This window comes from Passer montanus, unplaced genomic scaffold, assembly GCF_014805655.1.
Source record: "Passer montanus isolate IOZ18808 unplaced genomic scaffold, ASM1480565v1 scaffold35, whole genome shotgun sequence".
NCBI classification, from domain to species: Eukaryota; Metazoa; Chordata; class Aves; order Passeriformes; family Passeridae; genus Passer; species Passer montanus.
The window spans coordinates 8,825,395-8,852,044 of record NW_024368263.1 but is presented as its reverse complement, the minus strand read 5'-3'; the positions used below and the strand labels follow the sequence as shown (position 1 = coordinate 8,852,044).

The 26,650-nt window shown below is 61.3% G+C and overlaps 4 protein-coding genes across 9 annotated transcripts in view; 3 read left to right on the top strand and 1 right to left on the bottom strand.

Annotated features, from left to right (window-relative positions):
* The first annotated feature begins 3 nt into the window (after positions 1-3).
* Positions 4-6,021, top strand: GAA (alpha glucosidase). Of its 2 annotated transcripts, XM_039715996.1 has the most exons (19): positions 4-347; positions 417-562; positions 965-1,130; positions 1,496-1,592; positions 1,674-1,793; positions 1,936-2,054; positions 2,162-2,293; positions 2,406-2,516; positions 2,655-2,768; positions 2,870-2,954; positions 3,044-3,161; positions 3,420-3,553; positions 3,680-3,831; positions 4,035-4,183; positions 4,270-4,411; positions 4,618-4,716; positions 4,880-5,044; positions 5,211-5,363; positions 5,579-6,021. In XM_039715996.1, the coding sequence occupies exons 1-19, from the start codon at positions 33-35 to the stop codon at positions 5,636-5,638; spliced, it is 2,577 nt and encodes an 858-aa protein (XP_039571930.1). In that variant the 5' UTR covers positions 4-32; the 3' UTR covers positions 5,639-6,021. The 2 variants fall into 2 exon arrangements, with proteins under 2 accessions (XP_039571930.1, XP_039571929.1); XM_039715995.1 differs by having other exon boundaries at positions 1,496-1,793.
* A 259-nt stretch (positions 6,022-6,280) lies between these two features.
* On the bottom strand, positions 6,281-9,590 carry SGSH (N-sulfoglucosamine sulfohydrolase). The gene is made up of 9 exons (XM_039716217.1): positions 9,527-9,590; positions 9,267-9,425; positions 8,875-9,035; positions 8,648-8,753; positions 8,362-8,512; positions 7,987-8,143; positions 7,746-7,827; positions 7,463-7,666; positions 6,281-7,186 (listed from the first exon to the last, which is right to left on the bottom strand). The coding sequence occupies exons 1-9, from the start codon at positions 9,588-9,590 to the stop codon at positions 6,627-6,629; spliced, it is 1,644 nt and encodes a 547-aa protein (XP_039572151.1). The 3' UTR covers positions 6,281-6,626.
* Positions 9,354-17,548, top strand: SLC26A11 (solute carrier family 26 member 11). Of its 5 annotated transcripts, none has more exons than XM_039715999.1 (16): positions 9,354-9,753; positions 10,019-10,211; positions 10,361-10,446; positions 10,941-11,020; positions 11,169-11,311; positions 11,570-11,745; positions 11,833-11,905; positions 12,246-12,296; positions 12,692-12,752; positions 13,090-13,145; positions 13,248-13,388; positions 14,054-14,181; positions 15,156-15,255; positions 15,462-15,595; positions 15,803-15,875; positions 16,598-17,547. In XM_039715999.1, the coding sequence occupies exons 1-16, from the start codon at positions 9,589-9,591 to the stop codon at positions 16,675-16,677; spliced, it is 1,740 nt and encodes a 579-aa protein (XP_039571933.1). In that variant the 5' UTR covers positions 9,354-9,588; the 3' UTR covers positions 16,678-17,547. The 5 variants fall into 5 exon arrangements, with proteins under 5 accessions (XP_039571933.1, XP_039571931.1, XP_039571934.1 ...); XM_039715997.1 differs by having other exon boundaries at positions 15,459-15,595; positions 16,598-17,546; XM_039716002.1 differs by having other exon boundaries at positions 9,628-9,753; positions 9,895-10,211; positions 15,459-15,595; positions 16,598-17,546.
* An 878-nt stretch (positions 17,549-18,426) lies between these two features.
* LOC120505555 (E3 ubiquitin-protein ligase RNF213-like) overlaps positions 18,427-26,650 on the top strand; it is a 49,303-nt gene continuing 41,079 nt past the window's right edge. Inside the window, 8 exon segments of the mRNA XM_039716216.1 lie at positions 18,427-18,518; positions 21,159-21,473; positions 21,902-22,534; positions 23,428-23,609; positions 24,223-24,381; positions 24,628-24,821; positions 24,996-25,276; positions 25,899-26,158. Of these exon segments, the coding sequence (XP_039572150.1) occupies positions 21,282-21,473; positions 21,902-22,534; positions 23,428-23,609; positions 24,223-24,381; positions 24,628-24,821; positions 24,996-25,276; positions 25,899-26,158 (1,901 nt within the window). The 5' untranslated portion in view covers positions 18,427-18,518; positions 21,159-21,281.

Genomic DNA, 26,650 nt, shown 5'->3' with positions numbered 1-26,650 from the left:
TATTTCAGACGTACCACTGTAATCCTTTCGGTATGTTTCTGTTTACGTTTCACTTTCTCTGCCCCAAGCAGCTCCGCCTCCCCGCCCCGCCCCGGTGGAGCCCCGATTTTCCGGGGTGCGGGCGGCCCGGCCGCGTTCTGCCGCGGCTCTTGGCCCAGCGCGGGCTCGGCCCGCCCTGGTGCTTCTTCCCCCGCGGCTACCGCAGCTACCGCGCCGAGAACCTGACGGCCACCGAGAGCGGCTTCTCGGCCCGGCTGCACCGCGTGGCCGCCGCCTTCCTGCCCGGAGCGGTGGACGAGCTGCGGCTGGAGCTGGCGCTGGAGACCCCGGCCCGCCTGCGCTTCACGGTGCGGCCCGGCCCGGCGGGCGGTGCCCGGTGCCCGGTGCCCGTGCCCCGCTGACCGCTCTCCCCGCAGCTCCGGGACGCGGCCCGGCCGCGCTATGAGGTGCCGCTGGCCACGCCGCGGGTGCGCGGCCGAGCCCCCTCCACGCTCTACGGGCTGCAGCTCAGCCAGGACCCCTTCGGGCTCGTCGTGTGCCGGCAGCGCGGCGGGAGAGTCCTGTGAGTGCCCCCGAGCCCGCTCGGCTCCGAGGGACCCGGGGGGGAACGTGCACAGCCCCACAGAGCCGGGACACTGCTCGTCATTGCACAGCCCCACAGAGCCCGGATGGGTGCAGGGACACTGCTCGTTATTGCACAGCCCCGCAGTGCCAGGATGAGTGCAGGGACACTGCTCTTCATCAGTCTGGGACACTGGTGACAGCAGTGATGTGGCTGTGGGGGCTTTACTTTGAGTCCTTCTGCAGTTCCGTGGCTGGGCAGGGAACCAGGAGTCCCAGAGCTCACACAAATCTTGTTTTTATTTCCCCTGGTGATGAGCACCCGTGTCCCAGCCCAGCACCAGTGGCCCCAGTTCAGCGCCTCCCTCCCAGCCCTTGGCTGAGTCTCCCTTTCTCTCCGCAGGCTGAACACCACGGTCGCACCCCTCTTCTTCACAGACCAGTTCCTGCAGATCTCCACCTCCCTGCCCTCCCATTTCATTTCGGGGCTGGGGGAGCACCTGACACCGCTGTTCCTCGACACAGCATGGACCAGGGTCACCCTCTGGAATCGGGACATGGCACCTGCGGTACGGAGCGGGGCTGAGGGAAAGGGAGATGATTAACCTGTGCTCCTGGGGGTGGCCCTGTGGCTTCTCCTGGGGCTGGGGAGATGTGTGTGTGCTGGTTCAGCTCTGGGCCTCAGCCATAACACTGCACAACCCATGGGACCCCTGTCCCCAGGCCCAGGTTTGTCCTGCTGGAGCTCTGTGCTGCCTGGGAGTGTTTGCAGGGCTCTGGCTCAGGGCAGGGCTCGGCTGAGGTGACAGAGTTTGGGAGCACAGCCCTGGCTTTGCACCTGAAGCCAGTGCTCCTGAGCAGAGGTGGGGGTGGTCAGGTGGGTGTGGGGGTCTCCAGCAGAGCCTCACTGGCACCACACTGTGCTCTACTCCAGCCCCACATCAACCTCTACGGCTCCCACCCTTTCTACCTGGTGATGGAGGACGATGGTTCAGCCCACGGTGTCTTTCTGCTGAACAGCAACGCGATGGGTGAGTCCCGTGGGGCGCCAGGCGTGGGCCTGGCCCTGTCCTCATCCTCAGCTTCCTCCCCTGGCACTTGTGCTTCCCCAGACGTGCTCCTGCAGCCCAGCCCGGCCCTGACCTGGCGCACGACCGGGGGGATCCTGGACTTCTACATCTTCCTGGGCCCCGACCCCAAGAGCGTGGTGCGGCAGTACCTGGATGTGGTTGGTATGGCTGAGCCTTGGCCAGGATGGCTCTGCCGGGATGCCGTGAGCCGTGTGGCACAGCAGGGCTCTGGGGTGGCACAGCAGGGCTCTGGGGTGGCACAGGGCTGAGCCATCCCTGCCAGCACCCGCCCTCTGCCCTCCAGGGTTCCCCTTCATGCCCCCGTACTGGGGCCTGGGCTTCCACCTGTGCCGCTGGGGCTACTCCTCCACCGACATCACCCGGCAGGTGGTGGCCAACATGACAGCAGCCCGCTTCCCCCTGGTAGGTCTGGGGGGCCCCTGGGGCTGTGGGGGGCTGGTGGGAGCCCTGGGGTGGGGGTCCCACAGCAGCTCGTGGGTCCCTGCTCCTGCCCAAGCCTCCATCCACAGGATGTGCAGTGGAACGACCTGGATTATGCAGATGCCAAGAGGGATTTCACCTTCAACAAGAAAGGCTTCAGGGACTACCCGGAGATGGTGCGGGAGTTCCATGACCGCGGGCTGAGGTACATCATGATCGTGGTGAGTTGCACGGGCGGGCTGGCACAGGTTCAGCTGCCCCAGGGTGGTGATGAGGGCAGGGCTGCCTGTTCCCTGCTGTTGCTGCTAAAGCCCTGGCTTTGTGCCCTTCCAGGACGCTGGGATCAGCAGCTCGGGGCCCCCTGGCACATACAAGCCCTACGACGAGGGTCTGAAGCGAGGGGTGTTCATCCGAAATGCCACGGGGCAGCCCCTGATCGGGAAGGTGTGTGTGGGGAGCAGCCCTGGTGCCCACGGGGCAGGGCTCGAGTGGGGCTGTGGCAGCACCCCAAGAGTGGGAGAGAAACCTCTGGGGGGCTGTGGTGGAAGGTGGGGGCTCTGCCCAATGCTCTCCCCCCTGCAGGTCTGGCCAGGCCCCACGTCCTTCCCCGACTTCACCAACCCAGAGACTCATGAGTGGTGGCACGACATGGTGAAGGACTTCCACGACCAAGTGCCCTTCGATGGCATGTGGCTTGTGAGTGGCCCGGTTGCAGCTGCTGGCCCTGGCTCCTGCCCTGCACTCTGCTGGGCCCGGCTGCAGCAGCGAGGCCATCCCACCCTCTCCTTCCCTTCCAGGACATGAATGAGCCGTCCAACTTCGTGGAGGGCTCCCAGGATGGCTGCCCCAACAACAACCTGGAGCATCCCCCCTACGTGCCAGGTACAGGAGTGGGTTCCAGCCCTGCCCAGGGCTCTGGGGACGCCGGGAGGAGCCTGGGGGATGCTGTGAGCTCCACCTCTCCCCTGCAGGTGTGTTTGGGGGACGCCTGCAGGCCGGGACCATCTGTGCCTCCAGCCAGCAGTACCTGTCCTCTCACTACAACCTGCACAGCCTGTACGGGCTGACCGAGGCCATCGCCTCCCACAAGTGAGCCTGGGGCTCCTGCCACTGCTCCTGCACATGCTGGGGGTGCAGAGCTGGGAGAGACCCTGCATGGGCAGTGTGGGCAGGCCTGGGGCTCCTGCCACTGCTCCTGCACATGCTGGGGGTGCAGAGCTGGGAGAGACCCTGCATGGACAGGCCCTGGGGGGTGGGTGAGGGTTTGGTGTGGAACACAGGGCACTGTGGGAGCCCTGAGCCCCTTCCCCAGCTGGGGGGTGCTGAGCAGACCCCTCCCACTCCCAGTGCTCTGCTGAGGGTCCGGGGCAAGCGTCCCTTCATCATCTCACGCTCCACCTTCGCTGGGCACGGGCGCTACGCCGGGCACTGGACAGGAGATGTTGGCAGCGACTGGGAGCAGCTCTACTACTCCATACCAGGTATCTGTGGGGCACTGGGCCTGCACCCACAGCCCTGCTTCCCCCTTGCCCCCACAGCCAGGGGCTTCTCCACAGGCTCCATCCCCAGGTGCTGCAGAGCCCTGATGCCCTCTGTGCCCTCTGCAGAGGTGCTGCTCTTCAACCTCTTTGGGGTGCCGCTGGTGGGTGCCGACATCTGCGGCTTCCTGGGCAACACCAGCGAGGAGCTGTGCGTGCGCTGGACCCAGCTGGGCGCCTTCTACCCCTTCATGAGGAACCACAACGACCACGGCACCCGGGTGAGCCCTGGGAGCCCTCACCCGCCGGGCAAGGGGCCCTGGGCCCAGCCAGGGCTGCCCTGCCAGCGTGGGAAGGTGGCTGGTTCAGCTGCAGGGCTGTGTGCCCCCGTGCTGGAGGCCATCCCGCATCCCTGAAATGCACCCTCCGTTCCTCCCCGCACCGGCTGAGCTTCCCCTCGGGCCATTCCCCTCCCTCCCCGCAGCCGCAGGAGCCCTTTGCCTTCAGTCCGCCCGCCCAGGCTGCCATGAGGAACGCCCTGCGTCTCCGCTACTCCCTCCTGCCCTTCCTGTACACGCTGTTCCACCGCGCTCACAGCGCCGGCCAGACCGTGGCACGGCCCCTGTTCCTCGAGTGAGTGCCAGCCCCGCTGGGGCTCAGCGGGAGGCAGCTCCAGGGTCTCCTGGCACTGCCCTCCCTCCCCTTCCCTCCTTCCCCAGGTTCCCCACAGACCCCAACACCTGGGCTGTGGACCGCCAGCTCCTGTGGGGCGGGGGCCTGCTCATCACCCCCGTGCTGGAGCCAGGGCAGACCAAAGTCAGCGGCTACTTCCCAGCAGGGACGTGGTACAGCCTGGCAGGGGTGGGTGCTCCTGCTGTGTTGCACAGGGGGCTTTGCTGTGGCACCTCGTGCCCATTCCTGCATCCCGGCAGCCCCCTGGGGCTGTGTGTGGGTCTCATGCCTCACCTGCCTTTGCTGGTGGCCATTTGAGGGCTCTGGCACTGGGCTGGGCTCCCCTGCCATGTGGCACCCTGTGCCTGCTCTTCCCTCTCTCTGTCCCCGTGTAGGATTCCACCATCCACAGCAAAGGGCAGTGGATCCTCCTGCCAGCGCCCCTGGACACCATCAACGTCCACGTGCGTGCAGGGCACATCCTGCCCCTGCAGGTGAGCCCCCTCTGCTCCGTGCTGACACCACAGTGACCTGCCTGGCAGCCTGGGAGGGCGCAGTGCCCACACCGCTGCCAGGACAATGTCAGAGGAGCTGTGGCTGCAGGGCTGGGCACACGGCTGTGGCAGTGCCCTGAGCTGTGCCTGCCCCGTGCCCCAGGAGCCCGCCTTCAGCACTGCCCAGTCCCGTGGAAAGGGCATGGCCTTGGTGGTGGCGCTGAGCCTGGACGGCTTCGCCAGGGGAGAGCTGTTCTGGGACGATGGGGAGAGCTGGGAGACCTTTGAGAGGGGCGACTACACCGAGATCCTCTTCCTGGCCTCCAACGTGAGCACGGGGAGCTGCTGGCAGGGCTGGGCAGGGCTCCTGGTGGCCCTGGCACACCTGTGTCTGCTCAGAGGGGCAGCAGGTGCGGTGGGGCACCTGGAGGAGCCCTGGGGGCACGTGGGGTGGCTGAGAGCCAGGAGCACACGGTGCCATCCCCTGTGCCCAGGATGCTGTGCTCAGCCAGCTGCTGCGGGCAAGTGCCCACCTGGATGGGGTCCTGCTGGAGGCTGTCACTGTGCTGGGGGTCACCAGCCCTCCCCGGAGAGTTCTGGCCAACGGTGCCATCGTGAGTGACTTCTCCTACCGCAGTGACACCCAGGTGAGCGCTGCTTCCCAGCCTGGGCAGGGGTGGTGGCCAGGAAGGGACCCGGAGTGCCCCACTGATGGCACAGCACGGGCCATGGGTGCCCTGCCCAGGGGATCTGTGGGACCAGGACTGTGCCAGGCTGTCGCTCTGTGAGGGGCAGGACCCTCCTGGGCTCTGACACTCCTGGGCTTCCTCCTGCCTGGCTCTCACCTTCCTTCTCCCCTCAGGTGCTGAGTGTCCCTGTGTCACTGCCCATGTGGGAGCAGTTTGTGATCTCCTGGTCCTGACCAGCATGGGTCACAGGGAGTATTCCAGGGATGCTGCTTCCCTGGAATCCAAGGCCAAATCCATCCCATCCCCTGTACCCTGAGCTGCCCCTGCTCTTCCCACACTCCTGGGCCTTGTTCTCCCTCTGGCTTCTGGGTGTGCACTGGACTGGCAGAGGGAGGGGGGCCTTGCACAGCCCCCAGGGACAGGGAAAACATCACCATCATCAAATCAGGGGAAAAAATACCCAAGTGCCTTGTGAGACAGCAAACCAGTTACTCTGGGGACTGGTAACTGGGGCACAGACTGCAGGGAGTTTCCTGGCTGTGGTTTTGGGGAGGGGGATGCGCAGGGGCTGAGGGAGCAGTACTGTGAATAAAGCTGCTGTTTGCTGGGAGCAGCCCCAGGCCGTGTCCTTGTCCCCTCTCCTGGTCCTGAATGTGCTCAGCCCCCTGCTCCTGGCTGGGACACCCCAGCTCTGTCCTTGCCTGGAGGTCTCCAGCAGGACCCCCTGTGCCCCTTGAAGGCTTTCCCAGAGCACTGGGGGTCTCCAGCTGTTCCTGCAGCCCTGGCTGTGCCACAGAGGCCCTTGGCCTGTCCTGCTGCCTCCAAGCTGGGGGCTGCTGCAGGGCTGTGCCCAGCTCCAGGTGAAAATGAGAGCCTTACCCTCTAGAGGCTTTATTGAGGGGCAGCTTGGCCCTTCAGCTCCTCTGGCTGAGAGCCAAGGCACCAGGAATCCCTCAGTGCTCTGGGGCCAGGCGGTGTTGGCAGCACAGAGGGCAGAGCTTCGTGGTGTCCCCCGGGATTTGGGACCAGCCCTTGTCCCCCATGGGAGCAGAGCACTGCCGGGGCACAGGGAGGGTCTGAGCCCCATGGGAGCACAGCACTGCAGGGGCACAAGGGGGGTGTGAGCCCCACGGGAGCACAGCACTGCTGGGGCACAGGGGGTGTCTGAGCCCCACGGGAGCACAGCACTGCCGGGGCACAGGTGGCACTCACAGGTGGCACTCACAGCTCGTTGTGCAGCGGCTGGCACTGAGGGCTCAGTTTCTCCTCCAGGACAGCGTCGGGGGCGCACACCCAGGGGTCCCCCGTGTCCCACTGCCACCGGAGGAGCTGGGCACGCAGCAGCTGCAGGACGCTGGCATAGCGTGGGTCGGGGGCCAGGTTCTGGCTCTCGGCGGGGTCGCGGCTGCAGTCGAAGAGCTCCCAGCGGGCCCGGTAGTAGTACTGCTGCAGGCTCCTGTTCCAGTGCGTCGGCTGCCCCGCCCTGGTGCGCTCCAGCACGTCCTGGAAGGTGGGCGAGACGTAGAAGTCCTGGTCGATGGGGAAGGGCATCTTGTAGTTGAGGTTGTGGATGAGGCGGAACTGGCGGTGCTGGATGGCTCGCATGGGGTAGTACATGGTCACCTCGTGGTGGCTCTGGCTGCTGAAGGCGGTGGCCCAGGGCTGCTCCGAGTCCAGGGCTGGCAGGAGAGACTTTCCAGTGAGCTGCACCTGCCTGGTGCCAAAGATGCTGTAAGCAGGGTAGGGGATGGAGAACCAGTCCAGAATGGTCGGTGTCAGGTCTGGAGGGGAGGAAAAAGGTGAGAGTAGGGACAGGCACTGTGGGAGGAAACTCAGCCCCAGAGAGCGGCAGAAAGGTCCCCAGGGATGGTGTCCCTGCAGGGGACCCCCTTCTGTCCTCCTTCCTCCGCCTTCCCTGCACTGGCCCTGCCAATGCTGAGGGCTCGGGGCTGCCCCCAGGGACAGGACCCTGAGTTTTGGTGCAGGGAGGGTGGAGAGCAGCCCACCCCCCCAGGCAGAGCCGGGCTGCCTCCCTCCCTCCCTTCCTCAGCTCCTACCCAGGAGGCTGGCGAAGGCCGGGCTGACGTGCCCCCAGCGCTGGGGGTGCTCGGGGGAGGAGAGGAGCAGCGGCTGGGCGGTGCCCGAGCGGTAGAGGTTGGTCCTGCCCCCGGGGAAGGGGATGCCGTTGTCGGAGGTGTAGATCACCAGCGTGCTGTTGAGGAAGCCGGCGCGGCGCAGCTCCTCCAGGACCAGCCCGATCCCTGTGAGAGCAGGGGCAGAGCTCAGCGGGAGGGAGAGAGGAGCTGCAGAGCTCAGCCCCAGCCTGGCCACGGCTCCCACCTTGGTCCATGCGGCCGATGGTCGTGTACTGGGCAGCCAGGTCCTGCCGGGCAGCCGGCGTGTCCGGGACAAAGGCAGGGACCTAAATGGAGACAGGGAAAGGGACACGTGGCTGACACAGGCCCCTGTCCTTCACCAGCTCTTGCTGTGACACTGGGAGCAGTGACAAGATGGGGGCCAGCCCTGGTTCCATCCGAGGCTGCCACCATGTGCAGCCCCACACGTTCCCACGGGTTCTCACCTGCACTTGCTCTGGGCTGTAAATCTGTGGCTTCCAGTCAGGAATCCAGCCCATCCCGCTCTCTCCATTGCCAAACTTCTCACAAAAGGCCCCATATTGGGGCTGGGAGTGCCCACAGCGATGAGGGTCATGGAAGGCAACATAGAGGAAGAAAGGCCTAGGGATGGAAAGGGGGGATGTGGAGGTGGTGAAGCAAAGGACTGCCCAGAGACCTTCCTGGGCTGTTCCACGGCAAGCTGGGGTCAGCAGGATCCCCCCACCTAATCTGGATATGGGGGGACTCAGGGACAAGGGGTCCCTTCTTGTCTGTGACCAGCTGGGCCATGGGGACGCATCTTCAGTGCAGCCATTCCCAGGACAAGGGGGCAGTCTCACCTCTCATCCTGGCTCTGCAGGAAGCGCCGGACAAGCAGCTTGATCCGGGTGATGTTCCTCCCAACCTGCAGGACCGAACTGTTCTCCTCTGTGTAGGCAAAGTCGAAGGGGTACACAGCCCCTGGCCCCACATGCTTCTTTCCAATTATCCCTGTGAGAATGCAGACAGTGCTGTGGAGGAGCAGTGCAGGGGGCATGGGGCTGCTGCTGTCTCCTCTCTGCAGGGACAGCCACAGGTCCAGGGAGCTCTGTCACTGGGGTTTGGCCTGCCTGTCCCAGCTCCTACCTGTCCGGATGCCTGCCTGGCTGAGCAGCAGGGGCAGGCTCCGCACGCCATCGAAGGAGTTGAAGTGATGCACGTCCTGGTGCAGCCCGTACATCCCGTTCTGGTGCTGCGGGGACAGGGCACGGTCGGACCAGGGCTGCCAGCCCGGCTCCAGAACACGTCCAGCCGTGCCCGTGACTCCTGCCGTGGGCTGGCAGCCCCGGCCCGGCGTGGGCAGGTGCCCCTACCTGCGGTAAGCCGGTCAGGATGCTGGCCCGGCTCGGGGAGCAGCTGCTCACGGAGGTGAAGGCGTTCTGGAAGACCAAACTGCGCCGGGCCAGCGCGTCCAGGTTCGGCGTGCGGATGGCCGAGTTGTTGTAGGCGCCACTCTCGAAGCCGCCGTCATCGGCTGCGGGACGGGCGCGGGGTCAGCCCGGGGTGTCCCTGAGCTCAGCCCGGGGGTGTCCCTGACCGGGCGCGGGGTCAGCCCAGGGGACACTGATGACACCAGGAGCATCCCCGGGCTGCAGAAGGGATGCAGCGGAGGGGATGCAGCAGAGCCCGGAACCGTCCCTCCCAGCCGCGGGATGCCCCCAGCGCCGAGCCCCGGGCAGGGGGAGCCGGGCCGGGCCGCACTCACCCAGGAGCAGCAGCACATTGCGGGCCGGGGCCGCGGCTGTGCCGGGCCGGAGCGCGCCCAGCAGCAGCAGCAGCAGCAGCGCCCAGGGCCCCGGCACCGGACCGGTACCGCACCGGCAGCAGCAGCGGGGCTCGGCGGCTCCTCCGGCCGCCCCGGCTCCTCCTCACGCCGGTCACATGAGGCGCCCCGGCCGCTCAGATCCGGCGCGGGCGGAGCCGCGGGCTGGGCCGCGCTGGCACTGACCCCGCCCCGGTACCGACCGCAGCCCCGCGGGGTCCCCGCTCCGCCCCGGTACCGACCGCGGCCCCGCGGGGTCCCGGCCATGCCGCGGTCGCGGTGCCCGCGCCCGGCGCTGCCGGTGCTGCGCTGGCTCCCGCGGTACTCCCGGGCGTGGCTGCCGCTGGACCTGCTGGCCGGGCTGGCCGTGGGACTGACCGCCGTGCCCCAGGCGCTGGCCTACGCCGAGCTGGCCGGGCTGCCGCTGCAGGTGGGTGCCGGGAGCCGCGGGCCTGCCGCTCCCCGGCTGCCTCCGGCCGGGCTGACCCCGCTCCCGGGCAGCCCCGCAGTGTGGCGGGCAGGGCTGGGTGACCGAGGGCTGGAGCTGTGCGGTTGCCCATTTGCCGGGCAGGATGCCATGCGGGTGCCAAAGACCCTGAAGTGACCCGAGATCAGCCCAGCCCTCCCAGTCCGGGAGGTGTCCGGCCTCTCCCGGCTCCCAGGGCTGTGCCAGTGCCCCTTCTGTCCCCCTGCAGTACGGCCTCTATTCCTCCTTCATGGGCTGCTTCGTGTACTGCCTCCTGGGCACGGCCAAGGACGTGACGCTGGGTCCCACGGCCATCATGTCCCTGCTGGTCTCCTCGTACACCTTCCACCAGCCCGGCTATGCCGTCCTGCTCGCCTTCCTCTCTGGCTGCATCCAGCTGGCCATGGGGCTCCTGCGCCTCGGTGAGATCTCTTGCCATGCACTGATGTGTTTAGGATCTTGCTGCACAGCCTCTAGTTGTTCCTTCCTCCTCTCTGCTCTGCGGGACACTGGGAATGTCCTGCTGTCCCACCGGGGTCAGGAGCGTGCTCACTGCCCCCATCCCATGCAGGACTCCTTCTGGATTTCATTTCCTGCCCTGTCATTAAGGGGTTCACATCAGCTGCCTCCATCACCATTAGCTTCAACCAGGTCAAGGTAGGATCTGCCCTGTCCTGGCTGCCTCTCCAGCTCTCTCCTAGTGCTGTGCAACTGGGATATTCAGCACCGGGCTGGGCCATGTGCTTGGTGCCAGTGGTTCTGCTGGTTTAGGGGTCCCAGGACCCCCTGCCAGTGGTTCTGCTGGTTCCCTGAGTGCTGTGCTCGGAGCAGACCGAGCTGAACACACCCTCTGCTGGTGACCAGCTGGTGGCATCCAGGACACCAGTGAAACCAGGACACGGGATTTGGTCACTTGCAGCAGGCACTGGGCGATTCTCTGGCACGATGGGTTTGCAAATTTGGAAGCTGGGGGTGGTTTGCAGCCCCAGCAGCCCCTCGCTGGCCTTGCAGGGACCTGAGGCTCTGCTGGGCTGCCACGCTTCCTTTGTGGTTAACCCAAATCAGAGCCTCTGGCAGCAGCTCCAGGCTGGTGTTGGCTAATGGCTGTGGTCACGGGGCCGGCCGTCAGCACGCCTTGTCTGCCTGCACAGAACATCCTGGGGCTGCAGGAAATCCCGAGGCAGTTCTTCCTGCAGGTCTACGAGACACTCCGGAGGATTGGGGAGACCAGGTCAGCACCACCCTGCCCTGCAGCTGCTGTGCTCCCATCTTTTGGTCACAGCTTGGACTGATTTCTCGCTGTGACACCAGGCCCCTGCCCTGGCCTTTGTGGGAGCTCTCACAGCGTGTTTGGGGTGGCTCTGATGTGCCTCTTGCAGGGCTGGGGACGCTGTGCTGGGGCTCAGCTGCCTGGCAGCGCTGGCAGGGCTCCGGGCCATGAAGAGCCGCCTGCCCCAAGCTGCCCCCACAGAGCCGCTGGCTGTCAGGATCAGCTACCTGATTGTGTGGATCACTGCCACAGGTGTGTCCTCTGTCCCCTGCCCCGTCCCCTCCCAGGGCTCATCTCTGGCTCAGGGAAGACAGAGCCTGAAAATGGGGAAGCCCAGGCTGGCAGGAACCAAGAGCCGGAGGTGGGGCAGGGAGGACAATGTCCCAGTGCTCCTGCCACCGTGCCCCTTCCTAAGGCTGGAAATTCCCCAGCAGCTCAGATGCCCATCTCCTGCCCCCCTCCTGCCCTGGGCTCCGGGCACGTTTCATGGCTCTCTCTCCACTTTGGCAGCCCGCAATGCTCTCGTTGTGCTGTTTGCTGGCCTGGTGGCTTACTCCTTCCAGGTGCTGGGCTCCCAGCCCTTCAGGCTCACAGGCAGCATCCCCCAGGGCCTGCCAGCCTTCCAGCCACCGCGCTTCTCCCTGGCAGCGCCCAACGGCACCGTCCCCTTCCACAGCATGGTGCAGGTGGGTGCTGGCAGCTCCCCAGGGGCTGCTCTGCTCCCTGCTGCGGGTGCTGGGTGCCAGCCCCGCTGACTGGATCCTTCCTGCCAGGACATGGGGGTCGGGCTGGCTGTGGTGCCGCTCATGGGGCTGCTGGAGACCGTCGCCATCGCCAAGGCTTTTGGTAGGGCTGGGCCAGCTCCTGCCCTGTGCTCTCAGGGGGTTTCTGCAAGGGCTCGGGGTGCTGGGGAGGGGTCTCTGCAAGGCTTGGTGCTGGGGAAGGTGCTGTTCCTTTTGGGGCACTGGGGGGCACTGGGCTCCAGTTCATAGCATGGACTGGCAGGAGGGGTCCTGTGGGGTGCACAGCTGAAATCTGCCCAGGAGTTGAGCGTTGTCTCGGGGTGCTCCTGTGCCCGAGGGGTGCCAGGACAGGGCCCACGCTGTCCCAGTCATGGCTGGTTCTGCTCCCTGTGCGTGGCAGGTGCCTATGCAATCCTCAGGCCAACGCCAACATCTCCTTTCAGCCTCACAGAACGGTTACAGGATTGACCCTGACCAGGAGCTGCTGGCTCTGGGTAAGAGCTGCTTGCTCAGGAGGGCAGGGGTGGGGCTGGGTGTCGCACAGCCCCTGGGCTGCCTGAGATCCCCATCTGGGCAGTCCTGCCCCCACCTGAGCTTCTCCCTTACCTCACATGCTGTCCCCACCCAAGGCGTTCTCTGAGCTCAGAACAGCCCCTGGGCTGCCTGAGATCCCCATCTGGGCAGTCCTGCCTCCACCTGAGCTTCTCCCTCCCTTACCTCACATGCCGTCCCCACCCCAGGCGTTCTCTGAGCTCAGGAATTTCCAGAGCAGGCTGAGTCACTCCTGCATGGTCACAGCGGGGACACAGACACAGCAGTGCCCCCCCAGCCCCTGTCCTGGGGACACAGACACAGCAGTGCCCCCCAGCCCTCTCCTTTGTCTCCTCAGGTGTTGCCAATGTCCTGGGCTCCTTTGTCTCCTCGTTCCCCATCACGGGCAGCTTTGGCCGGTGGGTAGCAGGAGGGGGAGCAGGGCACTCGCTGGGGCTGCATGCTGAGGGAGCTCTGCAAGATCCTGAGTGGCAGACTGTGCTGTCCCCACTGGGTCCCTGAGCTCATGTCCTGGTCCCCAGCAGCCCATCTTGGTGGCTGGGCTATGCATGTGTGCTGGTGTTCACCTTCCCTTTGTTGAGGGGCACCTCCCTCCCTGCTGTGCAGTCCTGGAAGCCGGGGCTTGCTCGGGTTCCTCCCTGCCAGGGCAGGTGGCTCTCCTGGGTGGGGTCTGGGCAGTGGGCAGGAGCAGCCCCCAGCCCTGCCCAGCCTGGCTCAGGTGGGTTTGTGTTTCAGGACGGCGGTGAATGCTCAGTCAGGGGTCTGCACCCCCGCGGGAGGGCTCGTCACAGGTACAGCCCTGGGGACCCTGGGGACCCTGGCTGTCAGGGACCCCTGGGAGTGGGGTACCCCTGGCTGTCAGGTGCCCGTGGCTCAGGGTCCCTCTCCTGCAGGTGCCCTGGTCCTGCTGTCCCTGGCATACCTCACCTCTCTCTTCTACTACATCCCCAAAGCAGCGCTGGCTGCTGTCATCATCTCGGCCGTGGTGCCCATGTTCGACGCTGGCATCTTCCGGACGCTCTGGCGGGTTAAGAGTGAGGGCATGGGTGGGGAATGGGCAATCCCCCAGTCCAGCCATCCAGGAGCCACTCTGGCAGTCACACCCGCCCCCCTGGGCTGGGACTGAGGCCCCCTCACAGCTCCCCCTGCCCCACTCACACAGACCAGGTCTCCTCTCCAGCTCTACCCCAGGTTTCCATAGCAGAGTCTCAGACATCCAGATCCTTAAAATAATTTAATCATGGTGCCATAACTAAATAACAGAATGACAGCTCCAGTTGGGTGTTTCTGGGGAGGGATCCAGAATGAAGGAGCCTGGGAGCTTTTGTCCTTTTATCCCCTCATAGACCTGCAAAAGTCTGGGGACAGTCTCTGAGTGTCCCATCACAGTCTCTGAGTGCCCCATCACTGTCTGAGTGCCCCATCACTGTCTGAGTGTCCCATCACAGTCTGAGTGTCCCATCAGTCTCTCTCGAGTGCCCATCATGTGGCTGCCCAGGGTTCCTGGCTCCTTTGTCATGCAGAGGGGACAGTTCACGGCCCCTCCCAAGGGCTCCCACCCAGAGCTCCACCTGCACGAGTGGACTCCTCAGGAGTGGATTCCTCCAGACCCGGGTGCAGCCGCAGAGCTGGCACCGTCACTGAGTGCCCTGTGGCACCAGGACCAGCCACAGCTGAGCCTGTTTTCTCTCTCTTGTAGGGCTGGACCTTGTGCCCCTCTGTGTGACGTTCCTGCTCTGCTTCTGGGAGGTGCAGTATGGGATTGTGGCTGGGGTGCTGGTTTCTGGGGTTCTCCTGCTCTACTCCATTGCCAGGCCCCCAATAAAGGTGAGCTTCTCCCCTGCCCTTGTGTTGGTGTTCCCAGCTTTACAGAGATGGGGCAACTGAGAGGTGTTTTAAAGGATTTTATTCCATTGTCACCCTCGGTGAAGGGTGAGACATAAGAGATGTAAAACTCAATGCTGTTCCATTAGAAGCCAACCCATTTACTGGTTACAGTACATTATCAATGTCCTCCAGCCTATTAGCTTTTGCCACACAATGCTGCTATTAGTTCTAACACAAATCACTTATATTTTTACCCCATGTAATGCTACAGTGCATCTTTCACAGTTCTAATTCTCTAAAATATCTGGTCTTTATGCAAGGCCATAGTTTGAAACTGGTTGAAACTTGTTTCCAGTTCAGTCTCTCTCCCAACAATGTCATCTCTATTCCATGGCCTTCCTAAGTCATCACACCTTATCTCAGAGTTTGCACACACTTGTACAAGACAGTGTGAGCTTTCTGTCAGGTTTTGAGAATTCCTCACAAATCCATTTCTCACACCCTTGGATGTGGCAGGGCCAGGGAGCTGGGAGGGAGCTCCTGAGGGCAGGAGGTGCTGGGGTGCAGGATTCTCCTGACCTGTTCTTGCTGTCCCCATTCTGCCACAGGCACAGCACAGGGACCCCTTTCAAACAGCAGGAGGAAGGGAATATCCTCAGAGTGGAGAGCAGGACAGGGAGGCATCACTGCCCTGCCCTGCTGACACTGGGCTGTGTGCAGGAGGGTTTCCCTGAGGAATGGGGGCTCCTGCTCCTCCCAAGCCATCCAGGAGGGCAGGGAGTGGCATGGGCAGCTGTCCCTGGCAGGGGAGGTCACAGCCCTGAGCTCCTGTGGCTGTCCCTGCCTGGGGAGGTCACAGCCCTGAGCTCCTGTGGCTGTCCCTGCCTGGGGAGGTCACAGCCCTGAGCTCCTGGGGCTGTCCCTGCCTGGGCAGTGTCACAGCCCTGAGCTCCTGTGGCTCTGTCCCCCCACAGGTGTCAGAGGGGTCCGTGCTGCTGGTGCAGCTGGGGAGCAGCCTGCACTTCCCAGCCGTGGAGCACCTGAGGGACACGGTGTGCAGCCGTGCTCTGGCAGGTACAGTGCTCCTGGGCTGCCCTGGGGACACGGCTGTCACTGCCTGCATCGCTTTGCTGTGGGTGGCAGGTGCTGCCAGGCCCAGGGACTGCAGGTGTCAGCAGTGTCAGCACAGCTGTGCCACCCTGCCAGCCCTGCCCCGGGCTGTGACCCTGGGCTGCTCATTCCTGGACTTGTTGGGACATGCCCTTGTGCTCTTCCAGCAGCATCTCCAGCCGGCTCTGTGGTGCTGGACTGCAGCCACGTCAGCAGCATCGATTACACGGCGGTGCTGGGGCTGGCAGAGCTGCTGCAGGAGCTGCGCAGGCACGGCCTCTCGCTGGCCTTCTGTGGCCTGCAGGTGTGTGGCACCTCAGCCGTGCCACCCTGGCACTGGGAAGGGTGTGGGTGTGGCTGGTGGGCTCTGTGCTGGCCTCTCCTCAGGTGGCACCATCACCATCCCGAGCACCTTCATCTGACAGAGCTGGGGGTGCTGGGGTGGCTGGGGGCTCTGCCTGGGGGATGGGAGTGGCCAGCACTCCCCCAGCCCAGGTTTCTCTGCCCTCAGGACCCCGTTCTCCAAGTGCTCCTGTCTGCAGGCTTGGAAGGATTCCAGCATTTCCCCAGCTGGGAGGAGGCAGGTGAGGCTCTGGGCTGCTCTCCCAGGGTGGGGGAGGGTGGCACTGGAGGACACTGTGGGGATCTGACCTGTCCAGCTGCAGAGCAGCAATGTGGGGGCTGCAGGGGTTCCTGGGAGGATGAGCTGGAGCCCCTCCCAAGAATTGGGTCTCCCCAGCCTTGGGGATTTGTGGTGAGCTCTGGTGGTGCAACCCAGCAGCAGCTCAGCACCACAGAGCCCTTCACTCCTCCTGCAGAGGGGTGGGACAGAAGCAGAGAAAAGAGAAAACTCTTGGGCTGAGATGAAGGCAATTTAATAGGACAGGAAAGAAAGTGAAAATTACAATAACCATAAAGGAATATCCAAAGCCAGTGAGGCACAGGGTGCTTGCTCATCACCCTCTGAGCCATGCCCAGCCAGCCCCTGGGCAGTGACCCTCACCCCTCAGCCAAATCCCCCCAGAGCTTCCTTCAGCACCATGCCCTGTGCTCTGCAACATCCCTCTGGGCACTGGGGCAGCTCTCCTGGCTCTGCCCCCTCCCAGCTCCTCACTGCCTGAGAAGTCCTTGGCTTAGTGTAAGCATTGCTCAGCAGCAGCTCAACCATCAGGCTCTTATCAACAGGAGCCTCATCCTGAACCCAAACACAGCTCTGAACCAGCTCCTGGGAAGGAAATTCCCTCTGTCCCAGGCAGAGCCAGGGCATGAGCCTTGCCTTGACTCTGCTTCCCCTCTCCTGTCCCAGAGCTCAGGGCAGCGGAGCTGGGGGGCAGCAGGGCAGAGCCCCTCACCAGCACTGCCGAGAGCACCGGGCTCATCCAGTGAGACCAGTTTGGGCTGAACGTCCTGTGCCACTCCAGTGACACCAGCACCCTCCCTGGGAGCCAGCTGCCCCATCCTGGGCACGGGGATGGACTGTCCCCCTGTCCCACGGGGAGATGGACAGAGCAGCACCAGCCCGGCCCCACACGGGCTGTGGGACAGACCTGTTCCTTGTCACAGTGACCAGTGCAAAGCCGTCCTTCCTCCAGGGGGCTGCTGACATTTTTTAAACGACTGTTTTAATTCTGGACCTTTTTCATGTTCTGGGCCGCTCCAGTGGTGACACAGGGTGAGCTCTCAAAGCTGTTTCAGGGCTGCTGTTCTGCCCTCCAAGTGGACATGGGGGCTCAGCCTCCAGCTCTGGGAGAGGGAAAACGTCTGGGATTGTGCTCCTTACTGATTTTTATCCTTACCTTTTTTATCCTTAACTTGTCTGTGGGGTGTTGTACCAAACACTGCCCCGGGTCAGGGCTGGGCTGACACCCTGGGTCAGGGCTGGGCTGACACCCCGGGCCCTGCCGAGGGGACAGGCACGGTGACACCAGGACAGCACCTGGTGGGGCTGGGCAGGCTCGGGAATTCCGTTTCCCTGAACGGCCCTCAGCGAGGCTGTAATAAATCAGAAACTGCTAATGAGTCACTGTGATCTCTGCCTTCCGGAGGGAAAGCTTTTTCCTTTTGTGTGGGAAGGGGAGTTATCTTCTGGGTGCTGCTGAGCCTGCCGGGGAAAAGAAACCGAAAGCAATCTGGGGCACTGCGGGTGAAGGGAGCCCGAGGGCGCGGTCTGCACAGCTCCGGCTGCCGGGGGTGCTGGAAGGGCGGCACGGGGGCCCGGGAGGCACACACAACTGCCGGGATCACACACACCTGGTCAGGGATCACACACACCTGGTCAGGGATCACACACACCTGCCCAGGGATCACACACACCTGGTCAGGGATCACACACACCTGCCCGGGGATCACACACACCTGCCGGGATCACACACACGTGGTCAGGGATCACACACACCTGCCGGGATCACACACACCTGGTCAGGGATCACACACACCTGCCCGGGGATCACACACACCTGCCCGGGGATCACACACACCTGGTCAGGGATCACACACACCTGCCCGGGGATCACACACACCTGCCGGGATCACACACACGTGGTCAGGGATCACACACACCTGCAGAGATCACACACACCTGCCGGGATCACACACACCTGCCGGGATCACACACACCTGCAGGGATCACACACACCTGCTCGGGGATCTCACACACCTGCTCGGGGATCTCACACTGCCGTGCTCTGTCCTGCCCTGCAGAGCTCTGAGCTGTGAGTTCCTTGCTGCACCCTGGGGGTGCCGGAGGGGGATCCCGGGGCCATGGGGGTAAAACCGGCTGGCTGTTTAGGAATGCGTGTGTGCTCAAACCTGCGTGAGCGCTGCCGGAGGGCAGGAACGCTGCGAGCCTGCCTTCGGCTCGCTCCTGGTGGCTCCGGCATGGGGCACCAGCCGTGCCCCCACTTTTGGTGGTCGGGAGCAGCACAAGGTGCTCTCCTCCATCACACCTGCCCTCAGCGCTGCTGCCGGACTCTGCACCGGGCTGGTGGCTGGGGGATGCTCGGGGGTACCGGGGGGGACCCCGGCCGGGATGGGGCGCCCAGACGGGGCGGGACCCGCCGAGAGCCGCCCGGGGCCGGGTTTGCCGGGATTGGCCGGGGCGGTCCGGGGCTGGGCGGGCACCGCGACTGCAAAAACGAAAGTTGGCGGCTCGGCAGAGAAACGAAACTTGTCCGGGCGGGACTGGGCGGGAAGAGCGGGCGCTGCAGGTGCCCGTGCCCGGTCACTCGGTGAGTCGCGCTGCCGGGGCGGTGAGTGGCGGAGCGGGGCGCCGGGCCGGGCCTTGGGGGGCTGCGGGGCGGGGGCAGCCGCGGCTCCGGGTCCGGCGGCGCTGCGGGCTCCGGATCCCGCTGCACCCTCCCGGTGCCCCCGAAGCGCCTCGATTTCCCCGGTGCATCCTGATCTCCGACCTGCCCGGAGCCCTCCGGTGCGTCCCCGCGGACTCCCATCTCCTCCCTGTTCACCCGGGACGCTCCTATCCCCTGTCCCCTTCCCCGGTTCCTCCCCGGTGCTCCCCATGTCCCCCCCACCCCGGTTCTCCCCGTGTCCCCCTCCCCATCTCCCGGCGCCCCCCGGGAGCCGCGCTAGCCCCGCCCCAGCCCCGCCCCTCACTCACATAACTGGCTCATTAGCATACGGCCGCTCCTTCGCCACGCCATTGGCCCATCCGCCCTGCTCGTTAGCATATCTCCCGAGGGGGCGGAGAGCCGCCAGCGCGCGGGGAGCGAGAGCGTTGTCATTTGCATACAGGCCCCGCCCACGGGGCAGGCCCCGCCCAGACGGGGCGGCCCTCAGGGCCCTCAGCCATGGCCGAGCCCCGGCCCCGCTCCGGCCCCGCTGCTGGCACGGAGCTCCCGGCCGCGGCCCGGCCCGGCGGAGCAGCCCCGGGCAAGGCTCCGGGAAGGGGAGCCCGGCCCTCGGTGGGAGCACGGGCCCTGAGCGCGGGGGCGCGCTCGCTGTTTGTGTTTGTTTGCCTTTAGGCGCTGCGGTTCCCAGCCCGGCTCTGCAGTGTCGCAGGTCGCTTCCTGACGATGGGACGGGCAGAGGAGGAGGTGACGCGGCTGTGCCGGTGTTGGTGTCTCTGCCCCGGCCCTGTCTGTCCGCGTTGGCTGCCGGGCAGGGCCTGCCCGGTCCCTCGGCGGCTGTGGGGCCGCGCCGGGGCTCGGCCGGGCCGGGCTGGGGCTGCGCCCTGGCCGGGCTGCCTGTGTCACCTCCGGTACCCGGGCGGCTCTGGGCTCTGCTCTGCCCAGCTCATTCTACTCTGCTCCTACCCCAAACGCCCCTCCCAGTCTCTGGCTCAACCTCCCCTGGTGTTCCTGACCAGACAGTTTTCTTCACTTTGCAGTGACTGTCAGCAGACAGAAGTGATTCAGTTGGTGACACATCCTACACAGTCTCCACACTCAGGTCTCCAGTGTTGAACTAGTTTATTTTACCAATGAAGTAGTGCTGGTTTCTATGTTAAAAGAGTGGTTGAGTCCTTCTCGACACAGAATTTCCAGTTTGTAGCTTGTTGTTAGATTTAGAGCTCACCCCTGAGTTGTGTTTGACAACACACTAATTTTGCCTTGCTGTACAGAGACAGAATCAAGTGCTCAACACGGGGGAAATGTTTCCCAGTCCTTTACTTGTTTGATACCAAATGATCTGGGCCACCAGAATGGCTTTTGGTTTGTTGACAGAGACTGTGATGCTAGAAAAGCACACTAAATCAGCATCAAGCTGCTGCAGTCCGCACAGGGTCAGTTCTTAGCAAATCCCCCTGCACTCCAGGGTAACAAACGTGCGATCTCCAGCTCTGGAACGCTGTAGGAAGAGCATCCAAAGTAGCTGAGGTTCAAAGCTTTTGCTCTCGGAATTGGGGTGGAGGCAGTGTGGAGGAGCCTGTGAAACCCCTGCAGACGGCAGAGGTCTGCTCTGCTGCCTGACTGGACCCAGAGCTACCCTGCCATGCGTTTTTGAAGGAGTGGATAAAGCTGTGAAGATAAAAAGGGAGTTTCTTCTGCCTTCTTGGAAAGCCCTCAGCTGAGTGGGAGCGGTCACAGCAGGCTGTGCCAGCTGGGAGGTGCCACTGTCCTGTCACTGCTCACGCTGGGCTCCAGGCACTGGCACAGGCAGCTGCCTGCCAGCACTGCTGCTGCATTTGTGTCTGCAGCAGGGACAGGGAGGGAGCTCTACACCAGTGCTGAGGTTCCTTAATTATTCTGCATCTGGCAGGGCCTTGGAGAGGGCAGGAGGCTGTAAGGGAGAGCGGTGGCATGGCTGGTGGGAGCTGAACAGGGAACAACAAGCAGCTCCTGTGTGTCCATGACTTTGGCTGGGACACTGTTGTTCCCAGGAGCTGGTTCAGAGCTGTGTTTGGGTTCAGGATGAGGCTCCTGTTGATAAGAGCCTGATGGTTGAGCTGCTGCTGAGCAATGCTTACACTAAGCCAAGGACTTCTCAGGCAGTGAGGAGCTGGGAGGGGGCAGAGCCAGGAGAGCTGCCCCAGTGCCCAGAGGGATGTTGCAGAGCACAGGGCATGGTGCTGAAGGAAGCTCTGGGGGGATTTGGCTGAGGGGTGAGGGTCACTGCCCAGGGGCTGGCTGGGCATGGCTCAGAGGGTGATGAGCAAGCACCCTGTGCCTCACTGGCTTTGGATATTCCTTTATGGTTATTGTAACTTTCATTTTCTTTTCTATCCTGTTTATCTGAACCCACAAGTTTTGCCTTTTTTTCTGATTCTCTTCCCCATCCAGGGACTTGGAGCAACCTAGTCCAGTGCAGGGGTGGGACAAGATGAGCTTTAATGTCCCTTCCAACCCAAACCATCCTGCAACCCCACTGGGGGGTGAATTTCCAGTTTAACAATTAATTTCCCTCCGTTGCAGAGAGAAGAGAGGTGCAGGTCTCTCCAGTCCCTGATGCAGAGCAAGAGGTGAAGGGAGAAGGTGCTGCTGGACCTCCTTCCACCAAAACCACCTGAAACAAAGGAGACAGAGGGCGAGGCACTGATGGACAGAGCAAGAGCCCTGTCCAACACCACACCTGACACTGCAGGTGGATCTCCCAGCTCTGCTGTGACACAGAAGGAGGAAGAGGGATCCTCACTGATGGAGGATGTCACAGCTCCAGAGAACCACGCAGAGCCCTCGGCTCAGTGTGGGGCTGGTGACTCTGCTGAGGTGGCTTCTCCGCTGAGGAAGGTGAGGATCCTGCTGGGGAGCAGCTGGGACGTGTTGCTGTCATGTGTGAAGTGAGGAGGCCGGGCTGCATCCCCCACATCCCTTTGGCCACGTCGGGGAGCTGCTGCCTGGCTTCCTGCAGAAGCTGTGTTTGCTGTGTTGTGTGTGCAGTGCTGGGGGAAACCACAAATTACATGAGTCAGCTTAGACACTGCAGCGCTGCTCTGTGCTCCTGCTGAGCAAGTCTTGAATATTAAACCTACACAGTTCTCAAGAGTTCTTTGCATTTCACTGGCTGGTCTTGTCCCTCCTCTTTCTGATCATTCTCTGTTAGCCCCCGTGTAGCAGGAAGATGTCAGCACTTGCTGCAATGGAGGAGATGACAAAGAGTTTCCCTTTGGCAAGGAATAAACAGACTTTGTGGTCTTTGTTTTTCTTTTTTTTAATAGAAAAGGAAGAAGACTACAGCAAAGAAGTCCATCTCTGGGGAAGAGGACTCTCTGCCTCCTCAAAGCACAGCACCAGCTCAGACCACAGAGTTGCCTGACACAGGTGTTACTCCTCAAGAAATCCAACCCCCCGGAGGTGAGGGAGCAAGCCCAGGTGCTGATGGACATGCTGATGCCAGTGGAGACACACCTGGAGGCGACAGGGATTTGGCACACCCGGGGAAGGAAGCTGGCAGCCTGCAAGCAGAGAGGCCGAGCCCTGCAGAGCAGAGCAGCACAGCCAGGGAGGCTGCCCCAGCTCCCAGCACCGCAGCCCCTGGGGAAAAGGTGGGGGATGGAACAACGCCAGAACACGGAGGAGCAGCCAGGGGTGATGAGGAACGGGGCAGTGGTGCCCCTGGCCAGCTGTCAGCAGCCACAGCAGGTTCTCAGGCCCGGGCCAGCAGCAAGGAGCGGCTGTCAGCAGGGCAGGGAGCGAGTCCCTCTGCTGGGGGAGCAGTCCCTGGCAGTCCCAGGCTGCCTCCTGCCAAGGGAGCCCCCCAAAGCAAGCCTGAGACCAAGACCTCCCCTGGGGCTCAGAGCCTGCAGGCTGGGAAGGAGCCCAAGCAGAAAGGGGCCAGTTCCACTGTCAAGGTGAGTGTGAGTGAGCTCTGGTGAGTGTTCAGTGGGCACAGCTTCCCTTTGCCAGTGTGACCTGCTCGTGCTGTCAGTGAGGCTGAGGAGCACCAGCCCAGGCTTACAGGGATGAACTGGGGAGGACTATGGGGAGGCTCTAATTGGAGTCCTGTTCTCCTGGGTGTCAGTTCTAGCCCAGCTCTCACTGAGGGGTTGCTCAGATGCTCCCAGGCCTGGGAGGTGTCTCTTATCCAGCCAGCCATGCTCTCTGCAGAGCTCTGGGGTCACCTTGAATGAGGGGATTTTGTGCTTTGCAGGTGCCTGTGCTCTGCAGGCCTGGTAAGCTGGAAGGTGCTGTGGTTTCTCTTTCACTTTCTTGATGCCCCATCCTCTGGGACCTGGGGCTCACTGAGCTGGCTGTGTGGCAGTGTGTTTGGGTTGGGCTCTTCTTCCATCCTGGGCTGTTTTCCTTAGCCAGTGGCTTTCCTCAGTGAGGGATCAGTTGTTTCCAGTGCTTCCAGGAGGATGAAGCTGGTGGTGCACCAGTGTTGGGGGCAGATGGGGCAGTAGAGCAGAAAGTTCTGCACTGTTGATGGATGATGTGAGTATCTTGACTCTGGTGGGCCGGAAGCCCTGGGAACATCAAACAGAAGTGTAAGGGAGAAGTAAAAAGGAAATTGGCTTTGTTTAAAGGAAGTCATGCAAGACTGCAGGTGCAAGACTGTGGTTAGGCCGTGTAGCTAAGAAACATGAGTAATGTGGTTATTGCTCAGCAGTGAAAGATTTTGCCTAAGGCTGTAAGAGTATATAAACTGAGTTGTAGAAACAATAAGTGGCTTCTTGCTTGCACCAGAAGGAGATGCTGTACTCCAGTCTCCTGTTTCATTGGGCATTGTTTGTCTCTGTTGCAGAATGCAAACACAAAAGAGAAAAATCAGACCCCAAGTGAGAAGATGCCCAGTGTGAGTGAGAAGACAAGTCCAAGCCAAGGAGTTAGGGCTGCCAGGAAGGAGGATGCTGTGGCTGCAGCAGACAGCCCCAAGAACAAAAAGGAACCAAGGAACCAGAAATCTGTGGAAAATATTAAAGAAAGGTGAGAACAGCCCTGCTGCTCCCCAGCATTCCTCACTAACAGGAGCTGCTGTGAGGAGGACTCAGGACTCCAGATCGAGGTGCTGGGATTGGGTCAGTATGTACCTTGGACATGTGGAAATGGAATTGTTTTGAAACTGAGGTGAAGTGGTTGTGTATGACAGAACCAGTGTTGAATGGGAGCTGCAGCATGGGTGATGTGTTGAACCTGCTTGAGCATCTGATGGATAAAAAAGAGATTATTCTCTTATTTCTTGCTCTTATGAGCAATCTGTGCTTCACACACACAATGTTCAAGTGAGTAGTGTGAAGAGCTGTTTTGATGTTTTGCTTAATGTGTATGAGCTGGAAGGGGTTCAAAGTGTAGCCATTCCAGGTGATTCTGCTGGGCCAGAGCATCTCCTGCTGCCTTTAGGAGCCCATTTTTCCTTTTTGCACTGGGCTTTGCACTAGGCCTGCTCAAACATCAGTCTGAGTGAATTGCTGCCAGAGTTAATGGGTCTTGCAGCCACTCAGCTGGTGGCTCGAGTCTGATTTGAGGTCTGCAGTGATTTCTGCAATTTAAAAAACACCAACAGAATCCCTTCTGTTTCCCCTCCAATTCTGTCCTGCAGTTCTGTGAGCCGCAATGAGGGTGTTACAGTGTATTTCCATGCAATATTATCCAAAGACTTCAAGCTTGACCCCGATACCCACAAAGTGTTCATCAGGGCTCAGGGCATTCCTTCCTATGCCGACTGGAAGGACAACATCTGTGAGCTGAACTGCACCCGGTGAGTGTTCCCTGCCCTGAGAACAGGGTCCCTCTGGGGCCTGGGCCGCTCTGCAAGGGGTGGTGGCTCTGTGCCCACACCCGGGGGTTGCAGCAGAGGGTTCCACAATGGAGAAAACTGTTCTGAAGTGTTCTTGTGAAAGAACAGTCACCATTCCTATTAAAAATGGAGCAGCGCATGAAAAAGGAGGTCTGTAGATCAGCTAATGTGTTCTTTACCTGCCTTTGCTGTGTTTGTGTTTCCAAGGCATCTGGAGGAACATGGATACCTCATTGAAGGTGCTGTAACTCTCAGCAGAGAAATCCTGGATGAATACATTCCTTACAAGTACTGGGTGTTCTGTGGGAAGGGGGAGTACGAATTCATTTACAAGAAATCAGAATCCAATCACCACGTGAATCGCTGCTTATTGATAAACAGGAGACTTCTCAACAATGGAGGTGAGCTCTGCTGGCTGGACCTGCACCTTGGGCTGATCCCTGCTCTCCTGTGGCCCAGCATTCCTGGCAGGCAGCCCTGTCTGAACTGGCAGCTCAGTGGGCTGCTGGGGGTATTGCTGAGGCACCTGATTGTAATGGTTGTTTTCCTGTGTTCTCCCTGTGTTGCTGCTCCAGAGTGGCACCAGTACGATGACATCGTGTGTGTAAAGCCTTCCAAGTTCAGAAACTTCCGGCAGATCTTTACTTTTGATAAAAACAAGGAAGTGGTGGAAGGGAAGAAAATAGCTGCCAATATTATGTTAGAAAGTATCTTCAGCATTCTTGGAACCTGGAGTCCTGACAATCTGAGGAATTTCTTCTGCCAGCTGAAGCAGTTCTATTATGTTGCAGTAGCCCAGCGGGTGTTTGAAGGCAGGCCAATGCCATGGATAGAGTTAAATTTTGGCACAGAGCAGGTAATCTCCCTTCTCTTGCACAGAGACAGAAGACATTCTGTTGCTGAACACAAACCTTAATTTTGCTGTTGACCTCGCTGGGTTCATTTTGCTTTTCCAGTCAAAAAGCAGTGGGGATCCTTCTGGGGTGGCTGTCACTGACTGCCTTGGGGGCTCCAGCCAAACCTGTGCACCTCAGGGTGGTTCTGAGACCCCATGGGGGTCAGCAGCAGGGCTGTGACGTGATGCCTTTGTACCTGAGTGGGTTTTGTGTCTGGATATTGATTTCCTAAGCCTTGCCATTAAGTTTTGCCACACGTTAAGTTCTGTCACTAACAGCTTCTCTGTACTCATCTCTTGCTCCAAACCTTGGAGCTCCAAACCTGTACTCATCTCTTGCTCCTGCTTTTTGGGAGAAGCTCCTGATCCTGTTCTAAGCAGTGATGCCAGTAAGGCTTCTGTAATTCAAAATTTCTTACTTGACATAATTAGGAAATGTGACAGAAATGACACATTGTCTTTTTTGGTTCTCGGGGCTGCTCCTTCCTGTCCTGTGGCCTCTCTGGAACTGGCAGAAGATGTTGGCTTCAGAAGAGAAAGACTAATGCTGTGCTTGATTTGTTTCTTCTCTTCTTTGTCCCAGGTGAATGATTTGCTGCTAAAATACATGAAGAAAATAGCTCTCCCTTTCCTTGCACCAGAAGCAGCTCCAGAAGACAGAATCATCCAAAGCAAACTGGCTCTGGGGCTCACCATTCTTGTGGTAGTTGAGAACCATTCACTCGTAGTACCTAAAAGTGACCTGGCTGAACTGTGCAGCCTCTTGTGCTTGGATCAGGTGTCACCACAAGATCTCCAGGATGAGATTCATCACATCAAACTGGCTTTTGCAGGAGTTACCAAGTAAGTGCTCCATGTACCTTCTAACTGACAGGCTGGTGTTGCTTTGATAAAACAACAGCTCTCTACTACCAGAGAACCAGAGAAAAAGTTACATTTGAAGGTATCTTTGGAGGACTCAGTTCCAGCCTCCTGTTTGAGGCAGGCCTAGCATCCAGGCAAGGCTGCAGTGCACCATTCCACACTTTTTGGTTGGTTTCCTCTGGAGTGCCTGTTTGCCAGGTTGTAATCTGACTGCTTAGCTGGCACTGGATTTGGAGTTCTTCACTCACACGGCTGCAGCCATTGCATTTCTTTCTGGAGTCCTTATCTGTGTGGGTGTCACAGGGCTGGGGGGGGCTCATGGGGAGACTGTAGCTCAAGGATTGGGTCTTCCCAGTGCTCCAGTAGCAGGATCTGTGCAGAGAGATTCAGTAATATTGCAGCTCTGGCCCTTAAACCTGGGCAGCTACACTCTGCAATGAAAAGTAGATGGAGCTAAAATAATGACCAGAG

What these genes read in the sequence shown, in the direction of transcription:
- GAA (XM_039715995.1), top strand. Translation starts at nt 33, where the DNA reads ATGTTTCTGTTTACGTTTCACTTTCTCTGCCCCAAGCAGCTCCGCCTC. An exon ending in GGCAGCCCCTGATCGGGAAG is followed by an intron (nt 2,517 to 2,654) that starts GTGTGTGTGGGG and finishes TCCCCCCTGCAG; the next exon opens with GTCTGGCCAGGCCCCACGTC. An exon ending in ACAACGACCACGGCACCCGG is followed by an intron (nt 3,832 to 4,034) that starts GTGAGCCCTGGG and finishes CCCTCCCCGCAG; the next exon opens with CCGCAGGAGCCCTTTGCCTT.
- SLC26A11 (XM_039715997.1), top strand. Translation starts at nt 9,589, where the DNA reads ATGCCGCGGTCGCGGTGCCCGCGCCCGGCGCTGCCGGTGCTGCGCTGG. An exon ending in TTAGCTTCAACCAGGTCAAG is followed by an intron (nt 10,447 to 10,940) that starts GTAGGATCTGCC and finishes CTGCCTGCACAG; the next exon opens with AACATCCTGGGGCTGCAGGA. An exon ending in TTGCCAGGCCCCCAATAAAG is followed by an intron (nt 14,182 to 15,155) that starts GTGAGCTTCTCC and finishes GTCCCCCCACAG; the next exon opens with GTGTCAGAGGGGTCCGTGCT.
- SGSH (XM_039716217.1), bottom strand. Translation starts at nt 9,590, where the DNA reads ATGGCCGGGACCCCGCGGGGCCGCGGTCGGTACCGGGGCGGAGCGGGG. An exon ending in GGGGACCCCGCGGGGCTGCG is followed by an intron (nt 9,426 to 9,526) that starts GTCGGTACCGGG and finishes CGGCGTGAGGAG; the next exon opens with GAGCCGGGGCGGCCGGAGGA. An exon ending in CATCGGCCGCATGGACCAAG is followed by an intron (nt 7,667 to 7,745) that starts GTGGGAGCCGTG and finishes CTGCTCTCACAG; the next exon opens with GGATCGGGCTGGTCCTGGAG.